The sequence below is a fragment of the Helicoverpa armigera genome, chromosome 18 (assembly GCF_030705265.1).
Source record: "Helicoverpa armigera isolate CAAS_96S chromosome 18, ASM3070526v1, whole genome shotgun sequence".
In the NCBI taxonomy this organism is placed as follows: Eukaryota; Metazoa; Arthropoda; class Insecta; order Lepidoptera; family Noctuidae; genus Helicoverpa; species Helicoverpa armigera.
This window is the reverse complement of record NC_087137.1, coordinates 43084-70938: the sequence shown is the minus strand read 5'-3', so window position 1 is coordinate 70938 and position 27855 is coordinate 43084. Positions and strand designations below refer to the sequence as shown.

General features: G+C 45.2%; 2 protein-coding genes across 2 annotated transcripts; both read right to left on the bottom strand.

The window, feature by feature from the left end:
• Positions 1–5182: 5182 nt before the first annotated feature.
• LOC110379596 (uncharacterized) lies at positions 5183–22482 on the bottom strand. Its single transcript, XM_049846762.2, has 10 exons — positions 22246–22482; positions 12611–12773; positions 12490–12535; positions 10092–10294; positions 9806–10011; positions 9507–9685; positions 8780–9414; positions 6707–8198; positions 6481–6592; positions 5183–6400 (listed from the first exon to the last, which is right to left on the bottom strand). The coding sequence occupies exons 2-10, from the start codon at positions 12665–12667 to the stop codon at positions 6268–6270; spliced, it is 3063 nt and encodes a 1020-aa protein (XP_049702719.2). The 5' UTR covers positions 12668–12773; positions 22246–22482; the 3' UTR covers positions 5183–6267.
• Positions 22483–23068: 586 nt separating this feature from the next.
• LOC110379589 (membrane-bound alkaline phosphatase) lies at positions 23069–27705 on the bottom strand. The gene is given in 8 exon segments (XM_021339315.3): positions 23069–23315; positions 23709–24360; positions 24435–24610; positions 26344–26536; positions 27089–27183; positions 27186–27296; positions 27299–27382; positions 27456–27705. Coding segments are annotated over 8 exon segments (1737 nt in total). The 5' UTR covers positions 27691–27705; the 3' UTR covers positions 23069–23124.
• Between the last annotated feature and the right edge of the window lie 150 nt (positions 27706–27855).

Sequence of the window (27855 nt, the reverse complement as noted above, 5' to 3'; positions counted from 1 at the left end):
TGCCGCCGACTGAACGAGCCAAAGAATGCTTCAAAAGAAACGGCCGCTTTGATAACATTAAAAATAGTTGTGTTTTCGACATCAACATGTAGGTTACTATTCCTTTGTGCAACTGAGACAGATTACCCGCAGCGCGTTGTTTTTATTAGTTGAAAAAGAATATCAATCCGATATATTTATGTTACGGCGCAGCTACACGTAACACAGTATTGCCATTTTAGTACATACTATCAGGTACTCAACAAGTATGTTTTCTCGTTGATTTTACTAAAAGCAAGCACTATTTATTACGGGTAAAAATAAAGTATATAGCTGGTAGGTAAGGCGATCTAAACAGTCAGATGTGTGGTACTCGACGCCACAGTCCCGCGGTCGTGGCTGACTTGCTAGCTGTGTGACTGTCCGACACGATCGCTTACGTTTTTACCGCACTGTTTGTATTCAATCACGTATTGTTTTGATTAGATCACCCCTCCCCTCCCCCGCCGCTCAGGCAAGCCCCGCCCCCCCTCGCCGTGGCGTTTGAATAACAAAATTGTTTCGTTGCTCGGTGTAATTTCAATTGTCGTATTCATGGAGGAAAGTTGTCGCGTCACTCGCGAGCTGCATAAATATTCAGTGTCCCCCCCCCCTCCGCGCCGGCTCACAGGCGACAGGTTCGAGAGCGGGACGGATTTTTTGTTTAGAGATTTAGGTGTGGATTAGGACAGCAGAGGGGTCGCGCGTGCTTAAAAAAGCCCTTCAAATTGATATCTCAATTTATTCAAACTTATATTTAATAATAAAAATAAATAAATAAATAATCATTTATTTCAGGATAACCCATACATTACATTTAACCCATATTTACATCATATTTGACTAGTTAGTGGATGGATTACATTTGTTCGACACGATTGTTCTTGCACTACCTATCACGCTATACATACGCTATCCCAACACACAAACTCCAGCGCGAGCGCACGCACACATGCACAGTAGAGTGACGTCACGAGAGCGTCATTGTTCGTTATAACATTGGAAAGGAACGTAATAAAAACACTCGTATTTCACAAAATAAAGTCATAATTCCGACTTTCATTCCGACATGGCCATTCAGCGGAGTGGCTACGCTCGTAGCAGCGCTACGCCGCCCGTAGCGCGTGCCGCGTAGCGGTGTCCGCCGCTGCCGGAAGCGGAAGTCGTTAGCCGCCGCCCGCCGTGCGCCCTCTGCAGCGGCCGAATGTTTAATATATGCTGCCGACTGTACTGCCCACTGCCGCCGACTGTACTCGTTACTACATAAACCAGGCAATGTCAGTAAGTGCATCGAATCGTTTGTTGTTCACGCGTTAAAAAAATATCAACAATCTACAAGAAATCGAATTTAAAAGAGGCTATTGAGCAAAACAGACTTGAAATAAACTCAGATATGACTAGTGATGAGACTTACCCACCTAGTTTACGTAGGTAACCCGCCTAGTTTGTAAATTTTGTTTGAATTTTGAGTCGTGTAGCGACTGGGTAAGTTATAGATTTTGTGGTTATAGCCCAATTCCGTCACGACACAAATAGCGATATGTTTGTACCTCGTTTAATCGCAGGTAAGGCTTCAACTGATAGGGTTGCGAGCTACGAGGCCGCTACGTCGCGCTACGGAGCACTACGAAGTGCTACAGAGCTACGCGTAGCGAATGTTAAAAGGAGTTTAAGCGGTGCAGCAGAGGGCGCGGGTAATTAATGCGGCTAAATGAGCCGCCCCCCCCCCTCCCCGCCCCGCCCCACGCTCCCCACCCGCCGGACCCACGTTGATGAATATTTAGATTTATTGACACCCCACACATACAGATTGGACGAGGAATTAATTCAGGACGAATGTGCTCTTTGAATAAATTACCTGTTTTTATCTTAACGTGGAACACGCGAGGCGCGTGCGTCTACCCAATTATGTTGCGTCGGAGGAAAGCCTATCCAATTACGCTTGATTGTTTTTTTTTTTCGTCGCTGCTGATCAAATTTATGAAGGATCGGTTCTTGGCAATTTTGTTTTCCACTAAATAAAATCAGTTGTTCCGCTTAATTATTATCATTGGAACAAAAACACGCTCCATGCTACATGATGTGTATAGTAACAATTCTCCCTAACACATTAAATCTTATTACAGTAATGCCAATAATGCAGTAATGCAATAACCCAACTCCTGCACTGTGACAGTCGCACGGGTCACTCCAGCTACTCTCGTCATCACTCGCTCCTCTCTCCTATTAAAAAGTTAAAGTATGAGTAATAAGACAAACACTAATGCATACTGATAGTGGAATACTTTTCGTAAAGAAGTAGCACTCGTAGTGGACACTTCTTAACAGAACGTAGATTGGTATATAAATATACACAAATTCAAGTTTTTAATGTGTTTCGAGTAAGTTAATGTCTTTGTGAGATAAAGAAATTAAGTGGCAGCGTACATGAGGACCAGCCTAAACAGTACTCTGCGCTCGCACCGCTCACAGCGCTCACAATGCTCGCACCGCTCACTTCGCTAATTTATTGTGTGCGCTTCGTGGTACACACGCGCCGCTTTAAATTCATTTTCGGAACGGAACATCGCGACGTTATCATTTCACAAATAATGTATTCGTAATGTAACGTGTGAGCGCGGCTTCCGTGAGCAACTGCATGCAGGCGCTTCCAACCGAACAGACTTCATATCACTCGTGCAGCGCTGTGAGCGGGCGTCAGCGCTCGCTGGAAGTGCTCGCAGCGTCACCGCACGCACTCAGGAGGGTGTTTGTATGTTTCAAATAAACTTTTCATTCTAACCATTCACGTGCTGAGCCGGTGTCCTCAGTATTTCAGAAGGTTCAGATTATCAAAGATCCCGACTACAGTCGATAGTCGGCTTCAGACTGCTGCAGCTTGCTTGTACTGTCTGACAGTTCCAGATAACCAGTCAATGTGTACTGCGTTGTCGAGGTCACATACGCTAACCAAGTGAATTATTATATTCTATATAAATATAATATATTCTAATCTATTATATTACCTATAATGTATCTAGATGTAAAATACTAGTAGGTACTAAGTTTCCAATTAGCCTAAATGGTGAACCCAAGGAAAAAGCTACATTCTTCAGGGGTGCGACGATTATGTCATGTTATGTAGATAAGGCCAAGTATTGAACTTGCCTTTGAAATATTAAAGAAAATAGTTTAAGATATATTATTGAGGACACGGCACCCTGTTGTCATAGTATATGAACATTTGATATTGAACGCGATACTCATCGCCTCGAACTGAATTGAGTAGTCATCAATCTTGGACACTCAATAAATTGCTACTTATCGGATTAATCGGAATTACTGTAATGATATCCATAGATCGCGAGGTAATTGTCGTTGTTCCACTCGTCGATAATTTTAACAGCTGTAGGGCGGTGTATATTGAAATACGATTACCGATAGCGTGTGATAAGGCGATTTGTATCAGCGGCGACATGTGCCGCCGACTACTGCACACCTGGTCGTACCGGCCACGAGTGGAGACCTCGCTCAGTCTCACTCTTGAACGACGACCACAGCAGTCAAAAACATTTAACGGTTCTCTACTCTATTCACTAACAAAATTCTAAAACGCGACGTTACGAAAGCAAGAAACCAGACTAGATGTCCATAATGTCTAGGATGATGGGAAGTCTTTGGCGTGGGACGTAACACGCCGACACCCTAGCGCCCAGTACTGTGCGCTGTGTCGGCGCATCTGTGTTATCTTTCAATTGAAAAGTCTAGAAACATGAACATGAGTTTCTCCTAGCAAGGGGCCGCGATAACGTCATTTGTATGAGAGTCACTTGATGCCCGTTCTCGGTTGTGGGACGGATAACTCGTACAGGTAGCATGATGCATCTCCATCCACACGACATCACGTGCGTCGTGTATTGAGTCATAACTAGGTAGTATTTATATATCCCAAGTTAAAGACGACTTGTTATCATCGGTAGGTCGGTCACCTGCGCGTGAGTCAGTGCGCCGTGATGCACGGAGGATGACTTCATGCTGTTTGCACATCCCGGATTATGTTTTATGTAAAATTTATCGCATACGAGAAGTTTTGGAAAATCCTAAAACATAACATAATAAAATAAACTATTCTGCATTCAAAATTCGACCAAGTGCGAAAATATCACCTGCACGGTTCGATATTTTCAAATTGTATAAATCGACATTATTCTCTTCGTTTCTCATTACTATTCATCATGACTGTCCTTGTAATAGTTTTCTGAGCAGTTTCTTTAGTTTCTGATCGATTAAGATCTGTCTTATCGCTTTACGAAGTATTTGCGCACCCTGCGTGACCTTTACTTTAACGCACCATCTGACAAATTATGTCATATGTAGATAAGTATACAAGTGTTACGCAAGCGGCTAAATAACTAACAGGATTTGAAAGATTAGAGGCAGATAATGTTGTAAGTGTATTGTTAAGATAGTTGTCGATATCGGTCTCAGTGACGCACTATATGGACTTGGACTCCGGACTGAAGTACCTAAAATATGCCAAGCACTATGAAACCGTGATAATCACCTAGTATTACTCGAAAATGCCTAAAGAATAATATGTGTACCGAACAATGAATGTGTAATTTACTTGTACTTTACTGATATAGGTTTTTTAGAATTTGGGTCTAATTAATTCTTATGGGTTACACCTTTTAATTATAACGAGAACTAAACCATAGGCAGCCGTCAAATCAGCGATTTGACATTTGGCAACGATCTTAGATTTAAATAGCTACATTTTGGTAGTAACAAAATGTGGTTGTTGTGGACATATCCTCCTCAGAGTCCCGGCAGGCGGCGCTAGCGTCGCGACAGGTGCGCGCGCGCCAGGTGTCGCCACTTCTGTCGTATCTTATCTTTGCGCAACGCACTCAAGATTAAGGTTTATTGTGGACGCATTAAACACGATTGTCACATGATTGATTACTGGATTACATTCTTACTCATCTTGTTATATTTACATAAAGCACATGTATGGGCACACCTAAACTTATAGTCACATATGAAAATGATGTCTCTCAAACCATCACTAGCTCAAAACTTACTATCACCATTTGCAACCTCCAATTACTTAGTTGCGGTGCCTAATGAGTTTCCCACGTCATTACTTAAAAGCAATAAAACAAACTTTATTATTCAGTTTTTATTCAGAAATTCCAAGTTTATTAACATTAGTTTTTAGTAATATAAATTCATTGCTAGCGTAATATCTAAACAACCTGCTTACAATTCCAGTCTTCGGGCCAACAACGCCCGCCCGCGCGCTGGCCCCGCGTCGCCTCGCGACGGGCGTCTCGGCTCCGCTCGGCTCCGCTCGGCGCCGGTCGGCTCCCGCCCGACGCGGGGCCAGCGCGCCGCCATACAGACGAACCGCGCTTTCGCCAATAACGTATCTAGTAGACATTAGTCTAGTTTAGATGTACTATACAATACAAGGATCACCTCTGGTTGCTCTGCTTATTGCTTAGTGAGACAAGCGCTCGCGCTGCGCCATACACGCTCAGATAAACTCCGAATATCAAAATATTACATCGTCGTAACAAAGTAGAGACAAGATAGTCGTTGTAGAGATTAAATTTATATATCAATAATTACTTTAGTAATAATATTTAATATATAATTTACATCGTTCTAAACAAGTCGACGAGAAGTACTATTACAGTATATACAAAGTAGTCGGCGGACAAGCGCCCGCGCCACGCCTGGCCGCACTGCCTCCTAGCCTACGTGTTCCATATTCAATCAAATTTTTTTATTAATAATAGTAATTTTATTTCACCTGTCTTGTAATTCGTTCAGTTTCCCACTAAAGGTAACTAACATTATAAGTATCTAACGCTGTGTTGCTCAGACACGTAACATTTGGCACTCTGCAATTTGCGCAAGACTACGACATCGCAGCCGGGCTTATGAGTCAGTCATTTAAATATAAGGAAACATATTAAAACAACAATAGTCCCGAATACTAAAATTCTTAAACTGAGAGCAGAGCACAAACAAACCGACGCATCGGGGACAGACCATGGACGGATCACATTTAACTTGTCACACGTAAAATAATGTCACTTGCTCGGAATTATTACAGCAACAATACAAAACTACACTTGTTTAACAATAGTTTTAACGAAACACAGCAATTAAGAAAGCCAGGGCTCTCGCGATACGTGGACATCCTCGCAGACGACTCGTTAAGGTGCAGTGTCCGGATGGGTTCGCAGTCGGCTGGCAGCCCTACGGCAGGTTGGAGTAGAGGCGCGGCGGGTGCGCGGGCGGCGCGCGGTAGGCGGACGCGAGCCGCGGGTCCAGGTTGCCGTACTCCTTGCCCGAGCGCGGCCGCAGCGTGCTCGTCGTCTGCCGCATCACCCTGCGAGCCAAACGTTCTCACATCAGACTACTGCACTACAGTTTTAGGCTTATTGTTCATTTACAGCTCGGACTACTTACCTCATGGTGACAGGTGTGTCTGTGGACGAATGCGAAGAACATATTGATAACGTCTCGATGTAGTCTGACATGTCCGACGTTCCGCTCGAAGTGCTGTGCGTGTCCATTACACCTGTGACAACGATCCAGAATCAATAATATGGCAGAACATCTGGCTTTGATAAGCAGAGTAGCATCTCTGCCACCAAGCTACAGACAGCTAGTTACTGAATACGAAAGAATGTACCTCTGAGAGGTTTGGCGGTCAGCACAGGGACCTCCGCCTCTGCGGATGAGGACTTGGGCGGCACGCGCTCCTGGTGCGCGCAGTCGCACAGCGGGTCGGTGGAGCGCGAGCGGCGCGGCGGCGCGGCGCCGGCCCCGGCTGCGGCGCGCCGCGCGCTGCGGTAGTGCCGCCGCGCCGCCGCAGTCGTCAGCGGCAGCTCGAACAGCTCACCGCGCCGCAGCGAGCAGCTCGACACGCCGGAGTCGTTAGAGCTCGACGAGTCTCTGTTGCCACCGGCTTTGCCAGGTACGGAAGAGGAGCGCTTGGCTGGCGGTAGCCTACTCCGTGCGCCCTTCGATGCTTCAGAACTATCCGCGTCGGAATGTTTATTATCCACTGCGCAATTACATGGCGTAGAAGTCCGCTCACCATCGAGTGCAATATTACGCAGCGTTTCTATAGAAGATGTCGAACCGTGACTATCAACACTGCCGTCGAATTCTTTTACATCTTCGAGGAATCGTGACGAGTCGGCCGAACTAGACCGTTTCCTGTATTCAATTCTATCGGGGCGGTCAGGTGCGGCGCGCGGTGCGCACTTGGACTCGCTACCACTCGTGTCCGTCCGTCGGCTTTCCTCGGGGCCACACAGCGTCGGGTTGCTTGCTGATTTCTCTTCGAGTAACCTGTTGATAGGACTTCTGGATGGATGTTTTAGAGTGTTGAATGCGAAACCACTTATTGGAGACATTGGCGTGTAACCAGCTGGTAACGGTTTGCTTTGCTCTAATTTGTTGCTAACATTCGGCGCCATCATTAAATAGTCATCATTTGTGTTAACAGCTAGCGCCTCCATCGAACAATCTGTCTTCCGCTGTTTTTGTGGATGCCCACATTTGGTACAAATGCCTTTGCACTCTAAGTGTTCAAACGATGTGGGCTTTAAATTAGCACTAATCGCGTCGAGTTCTGATTGCGTGACACCAACTTTCCGCAATAAATCTTTAGCATTCTCGTAATGCTCTAGCGACAGAGCGAAGCTAAGGTTCTCGTAGTTGGCGAGCGGGCCGTCGTCGATGTCGACGGAGCGGCTGCGGCTCAGCGCGCCGTGCGGGGCGTCGGCGTCACGCTCGCCGGGCCTTTGTTTTCTTCTGGTCTTCCGAGACAGGTCAATAGTGGCGTACAGGGCGCTCCGGTCGCTACTAATGGGCATTACATTTTCTTTATTTGGAACTAGATTGTCACTTGAAACAGTATTTTTCCTACAATAGGGAAGCTTAATCCAGTTATTTGCCCAGTCAGTGACGCGCTGACAAGGACAGTTCGCAGGCTGGAAGTTGTCCTCGGAGTCAATGATTGTCGGCTCTCTCCGTCTTTTACCAAATTTTAGTAAACATCCACAGGGTTTTTTTAGTATAACAGCATTCGACGTTGAACTCTTAGTAACCTTAAATAATTCGCTATCGAGACACTCTTTGAGTCTTTTAGGTGTATCGTAATACTCTCCATCAACCTTAAAAAATAAATAAAAATTAATGTATTAATATGCAAAGTTAATGAAAACTAAAGTGAAACAAAACTCCCTTTAGATAACCCTAAAAATAATGGACATTCTATATTTTATTTTCTCTCCCAAACAAATAAGAACGAAGATACAAGACAACTGAATTTTGTGTTACGTCACTTTTGAGTACAAGCCTTACTTTGACGTGACGAACTCACACTTTCAAATGTTGCGTTATATCTTTCTAATGTTTTGTTAACATTACAATCCCTACTAATATTATAAATGCGAAAGTTACTCTGTCTGTCTGTCTGTTAAGCTTTCACGTCTAAACCACTGAACTGATTTTAATAAAATTTGATACATTGATGACAGAGATAGAGTTGTCCTTGAGAAAGAACATATGTTAGTTTTTATCCCGGACTTTTCAAGAGTTCTTTTGGAAACGCGATATAAACCAACTTGACGCGGGCGGAAACTACTATTATAATATGCCTGACCAGGATGCGGTGACAGTTATAAACTATACAAAATAACATTGAATTATACCTAATTAAACTTTTCTATAGCTATGTAATAGAAGGACATACCTCTTGGTAGGAAAGTTTGGGCACATCGTAGTTTTCATAGGGCCCAACTCTGCTGGGTTTGTCATCGGGAACACTGTGTGAGCAGCGACACGGCGGCACTGGCTTGCGGCTCAGGTTGAGCTCTAGGCGGGTGGGCTTGGGGGGTCTCTCCGGCGGCCGGTCCCCTCGGCCGGGGCAGCGGCATACGTCCTCAGTCTTATCAGTTGCACTAGGTACAATATCACAATGTTGAGTGAGCTCTTTGGTTTCGGTGGGGAGGGTTTCGTGTACAGGTTCCATGGTCCACGCAGGGTTGAAGTGTTTCGCGCCAGGGGTAAGCGCGGCAGTGGAAGATCGCGACAGAGCCCCAAGTTTTGAGATACAGCTCATGCACCTCTCGAGCGTGACGTTGCTGACGCCGCCCCACGCGGCCGTCTCTTCCACGGTCTCGTTGACGGACGCCGTGTCACCGTGGCCCATGTCCTGGAAGTGCATCCTCTCGGCAGACGGCCAGTACGGGGAGATGGCGCCTGCCTCCTCACCGCTCTCCTCGTAGCTGTGCAGCTCGCCAGGAGGCAGCGACTGGTCGATCGTGTTCAATTCAGAGAGCCGCGTGTCCGGTCGGTATGCTTTGTGGGAATTTGGACTATCCGTACCTAAACAATTTGAAATAAAAGGTCTTTCATTGAATGTAAATGTTATCAAACAAGTATGCAGAGAAAGTTTGTATTTAATTTAACTCTCATACCCTCGTTCTTCTTGAAAGTGTTGGGTCTCCTCCGTGGTGAGAGTCGTCCTTGTGAAGCAAGGTCGAAATCTCGCGCAATGTCTTTCGCCTGGTCGGTGATGAGTACGTGCAGGCCCTCGCCTTTGCCACAGTGAGAGCCTCCCTCGAAGCAAAATCGACCTTCTACTACGCCATAACGCCTGCCATGTGTACATACGAAATATTACTGTACCGACGAAAATTGAAAACTAAAACAGAACATAACATAATAACTTGCTTGGTTGCCACTTTTTTGATCGATTATGCTGTAAAATAAGTACCTGAGATGTGGCAGCTCCCATATTCCAAGAAGCCGGGGTGGCACTCCGGCGGTGAGCGCAAAGCGGCGGTCGTGCAGGTGCAGACGCGCCGGGCCCGCCGGCAGCCGCTTGTTGCCCGTGGCGCCGCCCGCGCCCGTCGCGCTCCCCGCGCCTCCCACCAGCACGAGGTAGTGGCGCGGCTCGCCCAGGTGGGCGCTCACCTTCACCTGCGCCAGAACATGCCGCGTCAGGCCTCGGGGGCAGTGGGTGGAGCGTGGGGCGAGTGGGAGTGCAGGCGAGGGCGTACCTGCCACTGGATGAGGCGCTCGCGCGTCTCGAAGGCGAGGATGGCGACCAGGTCGCGGCACACGAGCGCCAGCGTGTTGGAGTGCTTGTCGAGCGTGAAGGCCGCCTCGCTGCCCAGGTAGTGCTGCAGCGACAGTGACGCCTTGCTGGCGGCGCCCGCGCACCGCGCCTTCGAGTCGCGGTACAGCTGCAGGTGCACGCAGTCTGCACACAACGCATGCGAGTTCACCTTTAATGTGTATGACTAAGGCCCAAGTTCACTGACAACATAAACGTCCGTTTTCTAAAGCGTTCAGTTCACGATGAATAAAATTGTCACGTACACGTTACAAAGTGAACAGTATTTTAATAAAAAATAATTCAATTCAATATATTTATTTTTTAGCATAGGTATACAGAAAGGTCTTAAAAAAACGAAGGGTTATGTTGTCGGTGGACTCGGGCCTGAGTCATACACATTAAATAGTAGTAGGTAGTTTTTGTATGTGGCTTAGTATGTATAACATACAACGTAAATACTTTACAACACTGTCTGGCATTTTAGAACACATATGTAAGTACATGTATAGAGCGATTGTCAAAGCCGTATATAGATGTTACAAATAGGTGAACACACGTTTATTTATTAACATAGTTGGGGAGACAGCAGGCAAAAGATTTTAAGAATTTAAGACTAGCTTCTGCCCGCAACTTCGTACGCGGATCCTATTCCTAATGCCAGCTATAACGGAGTCGAAGAAATCATTTTGTTGGGTAGTTTCTTCCACCACTTCTTCCCAGCAAAAACACATATGAAGTGGTGAAGTGCGGGCGTCCTGGGGGCTGTCTTCTGGTAACTTGACTTTCGAAAAGTCCTGATTTTCAACCTACTTTTAATAAATGTCTTTTTATCCTTTATCTTTATCAAAAAGCTGAAAAATCTGGATTTTAAGCGAGCGGAGACGGGAACACAACGACGTTTCGAGACTTTTCAGTTTTCCAGATCTTTCATTTTTAAAATCAACAGGAAATGCTCATCAATTAAAACAATAAACTGAGAACTCAAGTGCAATTGATGACATATTCTTGAGTTGAGAGGTTCTCTAGAGTTCTGGATGTAAAACCCTTAGAACGCAAGCTTGCTTCACGATATGCAGAGATTTTCTGATAGCTAATTGCAGACTGATGTTCTGGAACACCATCAAGTTTCTCCTAACAGTCTTCAGTAGATTTTTTGGCTCTCATGATCCTCAATATTTTAGCTACTTTGGAAAATTGGGAAGATTTGACCTGTTCCTAAGCATGGCTAGAGTTTATTATGAGGAAGATACCTGATCAATTGCAATCTAAGTGACTGCTTCCCTGTCTTAACTGAAATCTAACTAATCAATATTTTTATTATGCGTAGATGATTTTGTTTGTGAATTTTCTGTCAACATAGTTCAACTTTTTTAAGTAAACACAGCCTAGAATATGATATTTCAAGTCAAATGTCACTAAGGGGCTCTAATATTGTTTAAATTCCCGAACGTATTGCACTTTAAGCCGGCAGAAAGCGCACGGATCGTAACATTTCAACGTATCGATTGCGGGCAATAAAGGGCGCTCGCGACCGATCTACTTACATTCTTCGTATTTTATGGAGTCGAAAATAAGCATGGAATCCTTTGTAGTCGGCGCGGAGCGGCGTGCCCCTGACTCCCTACGCCTGCCAGCGTGACGGCGGCCACACAGTACTGTGAAACCGGCCGCCCTGCTAGTGAACTCGCACACGAACCGATCTCATGCAAGTATGTATCAAGACTTTGAAACACTACTAATAGGAGGTAATAACCTTATGTAGCATTTTGGTTCTTTAAAATATTGATAGGAACTTAGTCTTGTCAGTTTATTTACATTGTGGGCACACGCTTTCATCAATGTTCAATCAGATTTATGGGCTATAAGACGCCGGAAGTGCACACGAGGCGCGAGACTAACTGCGCAGTCGTAAAGCGAGACGCGCCACACGCATCGCGACACAGCGTGACACACATCGCGACACGCTCTCACTAGCATAACGTGTATGTGTAGTATCTACTGCAAGCATTAAACCACTCATATCCTTTCATCAGTTCATTCAATAACTCAGGGTGCCCTCTTATATTTTCGTATACTTTTCAGAAATTAAGTGAAAGTAGTCACTTGTTGTAGTAGTTAGTAGTAGCTGAATTAAAGGTTTGGTCCTCCCAAGGCAGTGACATTTCGTCAGTTCCGTGAGAACAGTTCTCGAGTCTAGTCGATTTCATTGGTTGGAAGTCTAATTAAATTAGCACTTTTTCACGTCAAATAATATCTGACAGCACCCACAAAAAGTCCCCCTTTCACCACCTCCTAGTGTTATGGCCGGGAAGAGGAACCGTGAAGAGTGAGGGGCTCACCTGCGACCGGCGACAGCTTGCGCATGACGCACCACCGCGACTTCCACTGCGGACAACATACGAGTGCTATAGTAGTTGTGACAGTGAGCCCGCCGCGTGCCACTGCGCCCCACAAGCTTACCTTCTTCCCATCACGGAACTTGACAGTTCCCTCGATGATAGTGTTGTCGTCCGCCATGTCACGCTGCAGTCGCGCCGTAGTCGCGCCACTGTCGCGCCACAGTAGCGCCGCGCCACGCTCAGTGCCGCGCGCTCATCGCTGCGGCGGCTCACATCGCCGACACCTGAGCGGCACAAGCCAACGCGAGAGGGTTTACTGACCACAGTTTTGAACATTGTTATGTTGTTTGCAATACAACTTATGTAGTTTTTCTCTAATATATAAATTTATGTATTTCGATAGTCTTGCTAGGATTATTGTCGCTATAAGTTGGCGCCAAAATGTGTAGTTCACAATACATTAGCTAGCTTGCCAAAACCCACGGTAACAGTAATCACACACTGCAGGCAGTCAGCAGACAGTTGACCCAATGATTGGCGTTTTTTTTTAAAGAAAATCATGATTTCAATGACCCTTTTTCAGTCGGTCGGATACCGGCTCAATATCTAGTCTTTGTAATAGATAAGGATAGATAGTAATGTGTATACTATGATTCATCTTCATAATGACTTATGAGCCCAAACCAACTATCAGCCTACTTAAAGATTGTGTTAACCGAGGTTTTTACACCTCTTTCCGGCTTTTCAGTTATACCTTAACTGAGATCTCAAGATTTTGAGAGCAAAAATACAAAAATATAAAAAACCCCGATAACTTGCTTACATTAAAGTATTTTATTAAATACGTGGTATCTGTTTGGTCGCGGTATAATCCGCGTCCCCAGAAAACTATTTCTGGTGAGTATGAAACATATCGGTAACCTTCTACTTAAAAACATTTCAATAGGCTCAGGCATTTTATTAGCAAAAACAAATAGTTTAAAAAGCGTTTATGCAATCTTTACTCTTTTTAGACACAATGTCCAAATTATTTTGTAATTTTTAGTGCGTGCTTAAAGCGTGTTTTTTTTATATATTTTTTAACTATTATTTTATACGTTTTAGACTTATTCAAACTTAATGTAGGCCGCCATTTCGGATTTATTCATTCAATACCCATATCATGGGGATGCATTTCAAATAGCCTGTCCACCATCTTGGACGTCCGCCATATTGGATTTAAGACACGTGAATATTTTTATCATATTCCTGAGAGCAAACCCTTTCATTTGATGCCCATATCATGGAGGTGGATACCAAAAAGCAAGTACGTCAAGTTAATCATGCATTGTCATCAGAACTCAGAACGTGTGCAAAATTTCATTCTAATCGAAGACCGGGAAGTGGTCAAATTATTCCAAGATTTTCTTACATAGTTACATACAGGTCCACCTAATAAAAGCGTGTTAAAAAGCTTAACATTAACGCTTTCAACATGCATTAACATGAGCAGCACGACTACTGAGCCGATGTGCGGAGTGCGCCCGAGTGCACCGCGCGCACTGACGCCGAGTGTATCACAGGTGCACGGCGTTATCGACGCCTCGCTGTTGTTGCATAAACATACACTCAGCACTTACTAATCACAAAACGTAATGTTATGATACCAAACTTATCTACGGTCAGATACCAATGTGCCAATACAATAATGATTTTATCGATCTTATCTTAGCATTGCCCCTAAACATCAAATCATAGTTATTGATGTGTCGATATCAGCTCAGTAGATAATTTATTGCAAGTTGCGTGATTAATGTGTAGATACCCACGTCCCGGAGGAACTACTTCCAGTACAAAATATAACTCAAGGATACTGCAGCACCACAAAGAAACAAAAACCCTTAACCTTAAGGCTCCGAAACCACTCAACCAATTTGACATTATCCAGTACGGGCAGTAGTTCCCACGGGACGTGGGTGAAACCACGGGCAAACGGCTAGTATTAGTAAATACGTACAGATAACACTGCAGTAACTGTAAATGCAGGAAAAACCTCGTTAAATCGTCTTATATTAAGTTACCCTCAACAAAGAAAATTAAGATGCAACATTACCTCTGTAGGGTCATGGTAAGTATCTATGTGTATAATGTTATGCGCGTCAGCGAGTGTGCCGTAATAAACAGTGCCTATCTTAAATTGTCCGTCGTTTGATTTACAAGTCCCAGGAAGGATCAGGTATATTCAGGAAGTATGGAAGCGAGATGCAAAGCAAAAGCATCTCGCCTTTTGCCCAGCAGTGGGACATTATAGCCTGGTAAGAATATTATGAAAGTGTCATGGTGGCACACGAGATCAAGTGAAAGAACCCGCGACCACCAACAGCTCCGAACAAAACGGTTCATTACAATAACGGACATCACTTTAAAAGACAAAATTAACAAAAACGTAATCGTATCGTATATTATAGACGTTGCAGTTCCACACACACAACGTACAAAACAACACAGCAGAAAAACTTCCAAGTACATAATAGTAGACCATAAAATTGGTATAAGTCAAATGTGGTGATTAGGCATTATCAACAACAAGTGAGATAACTAAATTATCATCATCATCATCAGCCTATCGCAGTCCACTGCTGGACATAGGCCTCTCCAAGTGCACGCCACTGAGATCTATTTTCGGCTTCTCGCATCCAGCTCCTGCCAGCCGTCTTGCGCAAGTCATCACTCCACCGTGCCTGAGGACGTCCTACACTACGTTTGCCGAGGCGTGGTCTCCACTCTAGAACTCGTTTACCCCAACGGTTATCGGTTCTTCGGCTAATATGGCCAGCCCACTGCCACTTCAGCTTGCTGATTCGGTAGGCTATGTCGATGACCTTGGTTCTCTGACGGATTACCTCATTTCTGATGCGATCCCTCAGAGAAACGCCGAGCATAGCTCTTTCCATAGCCCGCTGAGCGACTTTAAACTTGTGGACCAGCCGTACCGTCAGTGTCCACGTTTCGGCTCCGTAGGTCATGACAGGTAGGACGCACTGATTGAAGACTTTTGTCTTTAGGCACTGTGGGATCGACGATGTTAGGACTCGACGTAGCTTCCCAAATGCAGCCCAACCCAACTGAATTCTCCTATTCACCTCGTCCTCAAAGTTGTTTCTACCTAACTGCAATGTCTGCCCGAGGTATACATATTTCCGAACAACTTCGAGAACGGCGCCGTGTATCGCAATCGGTTCCGGTAGAACATGTTCATTGAACATGACCTTGGTTTTGTCCAAGTTCATCCGTAGGCCGATGCGTAGAGAAGATTCAGCCAAGTCGTTCAGCATCTGTTGTAGGTCCTGCAGCGTTTCCGCCATGATGACGATATCGTCAGCAAATCTCAAGTGAGAGATGTGTTCGCCATTGATGTTGATGCCGCGTCCTTTCCAGTTCAGCGTCTTGAACATATCCTCCATTGCATTAGTGAACAGTTTCGGGAAATAACATCCCCTTGTCTCACTCCTCGATGCAACGGTATGGGCCTTGTTTGCTGATTCTGTACTTGGACGGACATTGTAGCGGCTTCGTAGAGACATCTCATCACTTGGATGTATCGCCAATCTACTTGACAACGCTGCAGGGACTCCAGAACAGACCAGATTTCAACCGAGTCAAAGGCCTTCTCATAGTCCACAAATGCTAGACACAGGGGCTGATTATACTCTTCGGTCTTCTGTATAATCTGCCGCACTGTGTGGATGTGGTCTATGGTGCCGTATCCGCTCCGAAACCCAGCCTGCTCCGGTGGTTGGAATTCGTCGAGTCTTCGCGCAAGTCGGTTCGTGATCACTCTTGAGAACAGCTTATATACGTGGCTTAGGGAAATGGGTCGATAGTTCTTCAACTGGGTTTTGTCTCCCTTTTGAAGAACAGGACGACAACACTCCTACTCCACGCCTCTGGAGTTCTCCTTCAAAGAGGACGGCATTAAAAGCTTCTGGAGCTCCCCAGTACGGGCTTGCCTCCTGCTTTAAAAGCTCTGTTGTAATGCCATCCTCGCCAGGGGCTTTTCCATTTTGAGCTGTCTCAGAGCGATCTCGATCTCGCCACTGCTGACTTCTGCCAGGTCTTCGGTGAAATGGCGTGTTAATGTGGCTCTAGAATCCTCATTTCCGGGATCAGGTCGAGATGCATGCGATGCGTATAACCGGCCATAGAAATTTTCCACTTCCGAAAGGACTGCCGGCACCGAAGAAACGACTTCTCCACTTGTTGTGGTCAGCTTCGTCAAGTGGCTTCTTCCAAGAGATTGTACGAACACCTTTGACCCCGATTCAGCTCAATTGCTCTTTCAATGTCCAGAGTATTGGAGCACCGGAGGTCGCGTCGTACGTGCTTGTTGATCTCTTGGTTTAGAGCCCGCTGAGCTGACGAAGTGACAGGCGGGTTTTCACGTCGTTTCTTCATAAGCCCTAATGTCTCTTCCGAAAGCTTTGATTTCTTGCCCTTACGCTGCATGTTACAGAATCTCGAACCTTCCTCCTGAGGATCCGAACCACATATTCGTGGTTCTGGTTAACGTCTGTTGTAGTTTCCACGGCGGCAAATCGGTTCTCCAAATTTGACTGGAACGTTTCAGATCCTGTCATGGTTTGGAGCAGTGTTGGTCGGAGCCTGGCCTTCATCAGACGGAAACGTTCAGCCTTGAAGTTGATATTCAGAGAGCCTCGGACAAGTCGGTGATCACTCCCGGTATTAAACCTATTGATCACGGAGACGTCTCTGAATATGTGCTTCTTGTTCGTCATGATGAAGTCAATCTCATTTTTAGTCATAGTATCGGGGCTTTGCCACGTCCACTTCCTTTGGGGCTGCTTTTGAAAAGGAGTTCATCAAAAAGAGCCCCTCGCGTTCTAGGAAGTTGACGAGCATTTGCCCCCTATGATTCCTGCTTCCAAATCCATGGGATCCTACTGCCGATTCGCCGCAAATCTGTACTCCCACTTTAGCGTTAAAGTCCCCCATGACAACGGTGTAATGGGTCTTTGTAGTGAAGTGGAGGGCCCTTGATATATCATCAAACATATCCTCCACTTCATCGTCTGAATGTGTCGAGGTCGGTGCGTACACTTGCACTACCTTGAGGCTATACCTGTCGGTGAGCTTTATGATAAGGTACGCTACCCTGTTCGACACACTAGACACCTCCACCACGTTATCAGCTAGGGACTTATTAACCAGAAACCCAACGCCACCTTGGGATTGTTGGTCTCCCTCTCGGAAGTACATTAGGTGACCTGATTCGAGGGTTATGGTGTCCTCCCCCTCTTCGAACTTCACATAACCCTAATATGTGCCACCTAATCTTCCCAAGTTCCACCTCGAGTTGCGCCAGATGCGAGTCAAGCCGTAGCGTGCGGCCGTTGTACGTCGCCAGAGTCAGTTTAGTTTGGTGGCCTCCCGTAACCCGGAGATTCTTCGCACCCCCTGTCCCGCCGTAACCACGGTCGCCACCGTGACCGGGAATAACGGGACTGCCGGGAACTAGGGGCCGTGGCTTTATGGTTCTGCACATAGAGGAATTTAGCCTACTGCTATCACGCTGGCCAGACGGGTTGATAGAGGGTTTTTTTTTCGAGTTTTCCTTCTCTCGCACGGTGTTCGGTGCATTTTTTACTCCATTAGTCGACTTCTACGACACCCACTGGAAGAAGGGGTAGCGACATGTGTATTCTTAAGCCGTCGCTACACGGCTAAATTATTAACTAAATTACTAACTAAATTATATTAGTCTCTAAAAACTACGACGACGACGACTTAAGACCCTTAGGCTTAACATCGAAAACCTATCAGCGCCTACAGAAAGCTATGTTAAGTAATCGATGATCATTTATATAAAGAATTGGGAAGTCACTGTGTGTCTTATCGCTTGAGTCGCGCGCATCGAGTGGCACTCGAGCGCCACTTCAACTGATTTACAACCATTAGCACTAAGCAGATGCGGGAAAACGTTTGCAGCTCCAGCGAGTGATCATCCTCCGCCACCGACACCGGGCTGGCTTGTGTGCGTTGGATGTTCACTGTACTAACTTGTACAACAATAGTATGTACTAACTTGTATAACTCATAATAATAAGAATACATCTCAGACATGTGAAAGTGTAAAATAACTATACGGTTTGCTTAGCTTGCCTTTGCCTGCCCTTAACCTTTGGAAAGCTCAACAAGACGTCTGTCGACTTGTTTTCTCTTAGCTATTGATCCATTGTAACTTATTCTAATCATGAAATCACCATAAAACACCAAACACATTACTACCTCAAAAATATTAATTAGTGTAATATGGTTAGGAAAGCTCATAACGCATGTAAATAAAAGCTGCTTGTGTCAGAATGTTCCACAGGTCCCAGTGTGAAGCATGTTATCGGCTCGTGTGCTCCCGAGCACAAGTACATCATGTCGGTACGTATCGTCCAATATTTATCGATAAGCTTGTTAACAAAGTGATATCTTCCGATGTGATACAGAACAGCGCGCAGCGTGTGCGTGCGGAGTGCGCGCCGCGTGCTCGCCGGCGTCTCACCGTCTGTGTGCGTGGGACTGGATCACTCGCTCCGTGCCTCGGAGAAAACCATGCTTAGCTTTAGGTTCCGGTTGTAATTTGTACATTCTTGTCCACTTATATTTATCGGTAACGTTTACTGAATTTAATGTGTAATAGTCAAAAGGTTCCAAATTAATTTGTTCCGTGGCAAATCCTCACAAAGCATCACAATATCTGAGAAATTACTAGTCGTTTTAGAGAGACACCGTATTTTCGAAGCTAAATATTATCTATACTAATATTATAAAGCTGAAGAGTTTGTTAGTTTGAACGCGCTAATCTCAGGAACTACTGGTCCGATTTGAAAATTTCTTTTAGTGTTAGATAGCCCATTTATCGAGGAAGGCTATAGGCTACTTTTTATCCCGGTACGGGAAGTAGTTCCCACGGAATGCGGGTGAAACCGCTGGCAGAAGCTAGTTTATACATAATTCAATGCGTCGTTACAGTAATCACTTCTGTCTTAACGTAGATTGCTGATTACGGATTATGAATTTCAGATTTTTTGCCGTATTCTCCAGTCTTTGTAAAGACCTATAAAAAACTTTGAGAAGTTCTCGATAGTCTATACTTACATATAATATTTTTTTCGTGATAAGTGAAGATCTACCAAACACATCTGAAGTGGATCTTGAAGTTGGCATTAAATGTTCCCACGTGTGACCCAAAGATGAAACGCAAGACTGCTACTTAAGTAGGTATTATGTGCGAAGAGACAATTTTTTTGGAGTGTGTGGAAAAATATAAGTTAGTACTGCAAATACTACGAAACATTGTGCATCTTTGGAGGTTGCAATTTTGTTGAATTTTATAATTATTGTTTATTTTTTTCATTTAATTGTAAAGTCCCCAAATTACGGAAATTAATGCAAACAAATTGTTTTTTTAAGTTCCTTATCTACCATATCTCATTATGTAAGAAGAGTATATTTTTGTGTGGGAAACTGTCAATATTGAAAGATCATATAAGACTAGCTTCTGCCCGCGATTTCACCCGCGTCCTGGATGACGACCCGGATGGTGATAAAAACTAGCATATTATATCCTTCTCCCGGGTCCAAGCTACCTTCCCTCTTATTTTTAACTTAAACGGTTCAGCCACTCTTGAATTATAAAATGTGTACTAACACGACTTTCTTTTATACAATATATAAATAGATATTTTGAGATTTCAGTATAGTTTGAGTAATTTGAAAGTCTAAAATAAAAGTCTAAAGTATAAAGAAGTATTTTACTCATGTAAATCCTTTGTAAATGCTATAGAACCCAAATTCAGCGAGGTTATTCAGGAGTAAGTACCATATTTGTTTGCCCCATGTGGCAGATCACGGCATGAACAATTGTATATTTTTAAGATCTTTGTACCATACCCGTGTTTCACAAATAAACCATTAGATTTGATTTGAGTAGTGTCCAGGACGTGCGTGATTAACTTACAAAAATAGGTCGTAGGTGTCATTCATTTCAGTTAGATCTTGGGCCCGATTCTCCTAATTTTACTTAAGCGGCATACGATTCAAGTTCGACTGAGATCCAATCACGACTCAATTACGATTGAAGCGTATGTGGCGTTCCGCATATTTTTTTTCGCTATTTTTTCTTTGATATAAACGTTTTTATCCTTTTCTGTCATTTAATAATGAATCATCTTGTCTGCAAATGATTTACGATTGCAATTTGATTATAGAACAAACTACCGTATAGACCAAAATCACCAAAACGGCACACCAATTGCAAACCAATCGAATGTCGTTGGAGTACGATTGGTCTTATATTAGTAACACAATGCTCGATATAGTTAAAACTGCTATTGCGATTCAATTTCTATTCAATTTTGACATTATTAACTTAGGAGAATCAGGCCCCAGGTGAATATGCATTAAAATGATACATTGATAAGTTATCACTAAGTACTGCATTATTAGTTATATCGAAAACTTATAAAAACATTCACGAACTTTCTACGAAGAGTTAGTCCAACTCAATGTTAAACCTTTTTCTTAACAATAGTTCATGAGGACTGGAAAAAAGTAATTGGTCCGTCTTTTAGATAACCCTAAAATAATGGGCATATATTTTTTGTTTTCTCCCACAAACAAATAACAGCGAGATACAACACGATTGAATTTTGAGTTACGTCACTTGTAAGTACAAATACATAGACGTGACGTCACGGGCCTTAACTCTCAGTATTTGTTGCATTAATTCTTACTAAATATTTAATGTACTGTCAAAATAAACCAAATTATATTGTCCAATATTTTTGGCCTACCTAAACTGCGGACTAATTAGAATAATCTTTTTTTAGCATCACACCTTACGCAAGCTACTCTCATCCTTTAGACGCTAGTAATATATTCCAGTCTTTAAAAACCCATTAAAACAAATACAAAGTCCTTAAAACCAAGTATTTGCAAAGTGTTTTATTTTTTGTACACGTTTTACCTCTTCTAAGATACCTACACGAATGATAACATACCCTTATAGAGTGCGAATACGATATCTACTAACGTTTCAACTTCTTGCATCTATGCCACTCAATCTACACATGAGTAGTATTATTAATTTTGGTGATTAATATTATTTCAGTTGCCCTGTGTTCTGCGGGTTGTTCGAAAGAGATACCGCAGCCCTGGTACATAAAAGGCCAATGACGGAACATGACGGTTTTTAGTCAGTAAGAGTCCGACACTCCTCACCGCTGCTAACCAAAAAAAGTTGCCCTGTGTTAGGGTTCAATAGTCCCGCCAAATATAACGAGCTACGTACGTGTAAGGCACCTCGTCAACCATCTACCTAAAACAGTCCAGATTCCTTCCCACTGATTAATGACTGGAACATTGTTGATGCCGCTGCGTCGGTGAACAGACAGCACACGACCACCGGCGCCAGAGCAGCGCGCGCCGCCGGGCCCACGGTGGGCGCCAATCGTACCACGGCATTAGCGTGTGGAGCTCAACTCGCACCAGCTCAAAACGACGAGCCGAAAATTCGAGTTCATATTAACAATATTAACTTCATAATTTTGTAAAATGTAATATGTATGTAAGTCTTTCAATTAATAATAATATGTATGAAAGTATTATCTGTGGGCCAATGCAGCCTGAAAATAAGTAAAAAAAAACTTCATAATATATTTTTTTACAGGTTTGCCCCAAATTTTTAAGAACATTGGTCCTTATTACCTGTTACCACTATTCTAGTAGAATATATCCAAGTACACTATTACGCACGTACACCACCACTGATTACAGTTACACTTCTTCCAATTAGTTCGAATGAGACACGAGTTTCGTTCGTTTCCCAGCACTTCACTAGTCGCGGCGAAAGTTTGTCGCGAGTGCGGCGCGGAGCGTCGGGAGGCGGCGCGAGGCGCGCGAGCTGCGAGGGCGGACGCTCGCCACTGCCGGAGTGCAACCCTCGCCCCCGCACGCGCCCGGGCCCGGGAGGGAGGGGGGGGAGCGCCGCCCGGCCGCCAGCTCGCCCGGACCCGACAGTCTTCGGGGAAATTTTGACGAATGACATTTTCGTAATGTTTCACTTTGAGAGGAGCGGCGCGCCTTCGCGAGGGGCTATGCACTCCGCTAATTGCGCTTTTAATGAATACTGATGCGACGCGGACGAGCGGGGCAGAGGGACGAGGGTGACGGGGCAGGGGTGCTGCCCGCGGGCTCCACGGTAATGAGCGACGAGCAATTTGTGTAATTGGCAAAGTTTATGTACTTTCGGCGGTCGTCGATTGTGGCTTTTATTTGATTCCAGTGTGTCACTGACAGCACATCCCCACCTCGCTTTCCTGCACCTGTGTCTACGCAAATGCTTGTACACTGTATGTGTCCTGCGTATTTGAATAATCTATTTGAGAACAGCCGCTGTAGCTGAAATTTGTCCTGAACGCTATTACCATTATCTCAGAAACCTAAACTTAATTATAAGCATAAATGGACATGTAATACGTGGTTGACTTGAGAACCTTATTTTTCTGGAAAGTTGGTAAAACAAAACTCGTTTAGGATAAAGTATGTATTTTTATGAGGTAAGTTAATAATCACAGAAATTGGAAATCAGTTTTGGCAGGCGTGCCGGCCGGGGCCGATGCAGGCGGCGTAGGCCATGAGGTGCGGCAGCTGGCTCTGCTCGTACAGCCCCGTGAACATGGAGTGGTGCGGCCCGCGCGCGAACACGGCCACGTCGTCGCCGCCGTGCGTCTCGTCCACCAGCGGCACGCTCGTCGGGTACGCGAACTCTACGTCGTCTGCGAACCGTATCGATACATTAATATTGCACAAACCTCGAACTGCGTCCCAATTTGCCTGTTTATGAACTTCTAGCTTCACACGCATCCCGAGGAAACTTCATCAATCATCCCCTTTAAAATGTACCCTATAGCCTTTCTCATTAAATGGGCTAACGAACACTGGAGGTTTTTTTAAATCGGGCTAGTAGTTACTGAGCTTAATTATGATCTTAACCCCGAAACGAAAACTTTAAACATTCTCGGCAACAGAGTGTGAAGTCATTGGTTGTGTCATTGGTTATTGGTCAAAATATAAGACGGTTGAGTCCAAAAGTGGTATGTGTTATGTTGTAACAAGTATTATAGTTATAATGGAGTGTTAAGCGAACGTTATTGTCGCTGTGTACTCACGGTAGTCGGAGCCGGAGACGTCCTCGCGTGCGCCGTCGGCGGTGGGCGCGCGGTAGCCGGGCCCGTTGGTGTACGAGAGCGTCATGTAGGGCAGGCCGTCGTCGCCGCGGTCGCCCGCGGGGCCCAGGACGTCGCTGCCGCGCGCCGAGTACCCGTTGAGCGCCATCACGTGCGCGTGGTCGGCCGTCACCAGCAGCAGCGAGTCGTCCTCGGACAGCAGCTCGGCGGCGCGCGCCACGGCCGCGCTCAGCTCCACGGTCTCGTCCAGCGACATCTGCGCTAGGTTCTTGTGGTGCGCGTGGTCGATGCGGCCTCCCTCCACGAACAGGAAGAAGCCCTTCTCGTTGCGGCTCAGCGACCGAATCGCGACCTCAGTGAGCTCAGCGAGAGTCGGCTCTGTGTCGGCATTGGCTTGCATGTGGTATTGCATATGACTGCTTTCAAATAAACCGAGCAAATAATCGGGCAGTTCTTTCGAGGTGTCCATTAACTGCTTCCGGTTCCATACGTACTGATAGGTGGCGTTTCGTGCTTTTTTGTCTTCCTGCCATTCCTCTATTAAATTTCTAAAATCAAGTCTCCTGCCCTTGGATCCTTCTTCGTCGATAGTAGTGTTCGGTAAAAACTCGCGACGTCCACCTCCCAAAATAACCTGCAGTAAAACATTTGGACGTGACACATACAAACAATGACAGCAGCCGTTGTGTGACAGGCGGCGGCGGGTACCTTGAACTGTCGGCCGGGGTGGTCGCGCACGAGCTGCAGCGCGATGTCGGGCTGGCGCGGCGCGGCGCAGGCGCAGTCGGCCGCCACGTCCGCGTCGCTCTCCCAGTCGCGCTCCGCCGTGTGCGCGAACGCGCCCGCGGGCGACGCGTGCGTCACGCGCGTCGTCGTCACGATGCCTGCCGAGTCACTCTCACCACTTCAATCATTCACACGCTTGCTTCATTTACTTACGAGTTAGCTGCCAGACTCGTTTGCAAATTATCAAACTGCCTCAATGAGCTCTGTTTGATTTAGGTCTTCTCAAATTGCTAGCAATCTTTTTTCCTCAATGATAGTCTAATTTGAATACTTATTTCTTGAAAATTTAGTTTATGTACGCTTTTACAAAGTAACCTTTTGAACTCCTGCCCTTTATTCATTAAGGATATGTACTATCAAAACTTTGAAGATATACAGGGTTATTGATAAAACACTAGCAACCTTGCAGGACTGTATTACTAACATCATAAACTACAACTATTGTTCTATGACTTTTTATAAAACATAATACATTTGCCAAAAACAAACCTACAAGATTTCATTGTTCTATCTAACACATTTCAACTCTATTTTGCTATAGTGATAAAATTTGCACGCCCCCACCATTTCTTCACCAACTAATGGCCCGATCGAGACCAGTCGAGCGATTAGTCGACCTTAGAGTGTGTGGACGAGTAAAGATTATCACACATTACAATGAATTCGTTTGGTGTAGAGGGTTTGCACTTTTAAAATGAATGCAAGAATTTTACCTACCCACGCCTCCCACGCACACTATTCTCGTACCTAGTCATACTTTTGAATTGGTAACAAGTCAAATAAAAAAAAATATCGTCTTCTTCACGTACTGTGTGCCTCGGTGGACGACCACTATCCCTGATGGCATGCCGGAATTGCCCGTAATCTCGTAACCGCTGTGTGGCGGCTAGCATTGTTACTCAGCGAGGTGTAGGGATGTTTGGGAATCGTATGGCGTATTGGCGACAGGCTTCCGAAACATTGTCATCACACCTAGCAAGCATTCGCACCATTTCCGAGTACTCGACATTTGAATATCAACACGCCATACTGTAAAGATAATTACGTTCGCACAACCGAATTTCGCTACAAGGACACGTATGACGCGACGCGGGCGCATAAAAACGACTGACGGCCGCTCGTAAATAGGTCAAGTTCAAACGCTCCCCCGCCGCCGCCCGAGCCCCGCTCCCCACCGCTGTCTTTTGTACTGCTGTTTACCTAACTAGCGCTTTCTTTTGCTTCCCATAGACTTCGTAAATTTTAGAGCGTACTCTTGAAATATTTTAATTTTTGTGTGAAAATGTTGATGAACTAAAATCTGAGAATTATTAAAAGTCGTAGAACAAAAGTTTTAGTTTATGATATTAGTGATATGGTCCTGAGAGGTTGTTAGTGTGGTAATAAACCTATAACCCTGTATATCAACTGCATATCGTGTGTGTCGTAGCTAATCACATTAAATGAAATACGTTAGTATACTGGTTAATACATGTCGATTAGCACAAAGAAAAAAATAAAAAACGTAAAAAAAAACTAACAAAGTATATAAAATAAAAAAGCTTGTAAACTACACATATAAGAGTCAGTCAGTACCAACAACTGAAATTCTCCCTTGAAAACTGACAGCTGTCAACTGATCAAAACATTCGATACTCCTAACTTTATCTCTGCTTTACACCTGATTTAGTAAATTATGAAAACGAAAAATGACTCCTGTGGCTAAACCACTGAATGGATTAGGTTATTTTTTTACAGTTTGCCTTAGAATATCATAAAGTATATGTGATAGGATTGAATGTGATTACGTAGGACACAGCCGATATAAGTGGTTATATCTAGGGAGTGGTACCGGCGTCGCGGCCGTCGGCGAGCGCCCAGGCGGCGATGGACGTCAGCTGGTGCTGCGGGTCGGCGGCGCGCGAGCAGTCCGCGCGCGGCACGTGAGCGCTCACGCCGATGGTGCCGTAGTTGGCCTTCACGCCGCTCAGGTACGCCGTCGCCGAGCACGCCGAGTCCGCCACCTGCGCGTCCACGCAGTACGTCTGCCAACACATTCACCATCCTCACCATCACAATGCCTTACACGTCATATTTTACTTATATCTGATGATGATGTCCTCCTAGCCGATTATCGGCTACGGCGGCTGTTCTCATGTAAGGAGATTAGCCAATTACGCAGGACATATTATAGTGCACGAGCATTTGCGTAGACACAGGTGCACTCACTATTCCTTAACTCTCATAGTCCGATGGGACGGTAATCCGACACGACCGGAGAGAGATCAGGCGCAGGACCGACATTTACATGCTCTCCGATGCACGGGTGTATCAATCACCAGCTTCCAGGCTCCGGGCTGCTTTGTGAAAGTCTTCTAAAACCACAAAGCGATTTCGGTCCGACTCGGGAATCGAACCCGAGACCTCGTGCTCAGCAGCCACACTTGCGACAGCTAGACCAACGAGGCAGTTTATATCTAAACAATATAGGGTAGCTCATTTTTTACTGGCGAATGTGGTTTCAAAGCATGACTTTTTACCAACTCGTACATATTGTCTACTATGTGATAAATAAAGAGAAGTTCAATATAAAATACCTTTGCAAGTCCAACAGTAGGGAATTTTTCGAAAGCTAGCTGCGTCTCCTCTCCCGTTTTCCCTTGGCGCTGCCCGAGCAGCGTGCGCGCGGCGTGAGCGTGGGCACCGACATGCCGTCGCCCAGGAACATGATGACGTTACGCGCTTTCTTCACGCTTTCAACTCGTTCCAGGCGAGCGTTGATGGCGGCCTGCGCCTCTGACATCAATACTCGGGCTCAAGCTCCATCTCCGTAACATGGGACCTAGTGCTGGCCGCCGAGCCACGTAACGACTTGTGGTACGCATCTCGTTCTGGTGACAAAACATTGTATTTATTTAGTGGACGGGCGACGGGTTCACACAGCACAGCAGAGCGGCGCAGTACCGTGAGACGGCGGCAACAGCGCGAGCGCGAGCAGCAGCGCGCAGGCTCGCGTGGCGCCCGCCATGTCTGCTGCGGCAATGTGGCGCAGCCTCTCCCGCCTGTCGCACATCTCATGGACTGATAACGAACGATCATGCGCCACTCTGCTATCTGCTTTTATCAATATTGTTGACAAACAAATGAGTCTCAGAGCAATGTCAGCCTGACACTCAGTCCCATACGCGTGTGCATCCATAACCGCAAACAGCGTTGTATTGTGGCACTCCAGCGCGCACCTGATGACACTTCTTACTCATACTCGCTTTGTGTATGTCTTAAATGTGCCATTTAAATCTATAACTCGTATAAGAGCATTGTTAACCAAGGACTATGCTTGCCAAGTAGGTAACAACATCTTACA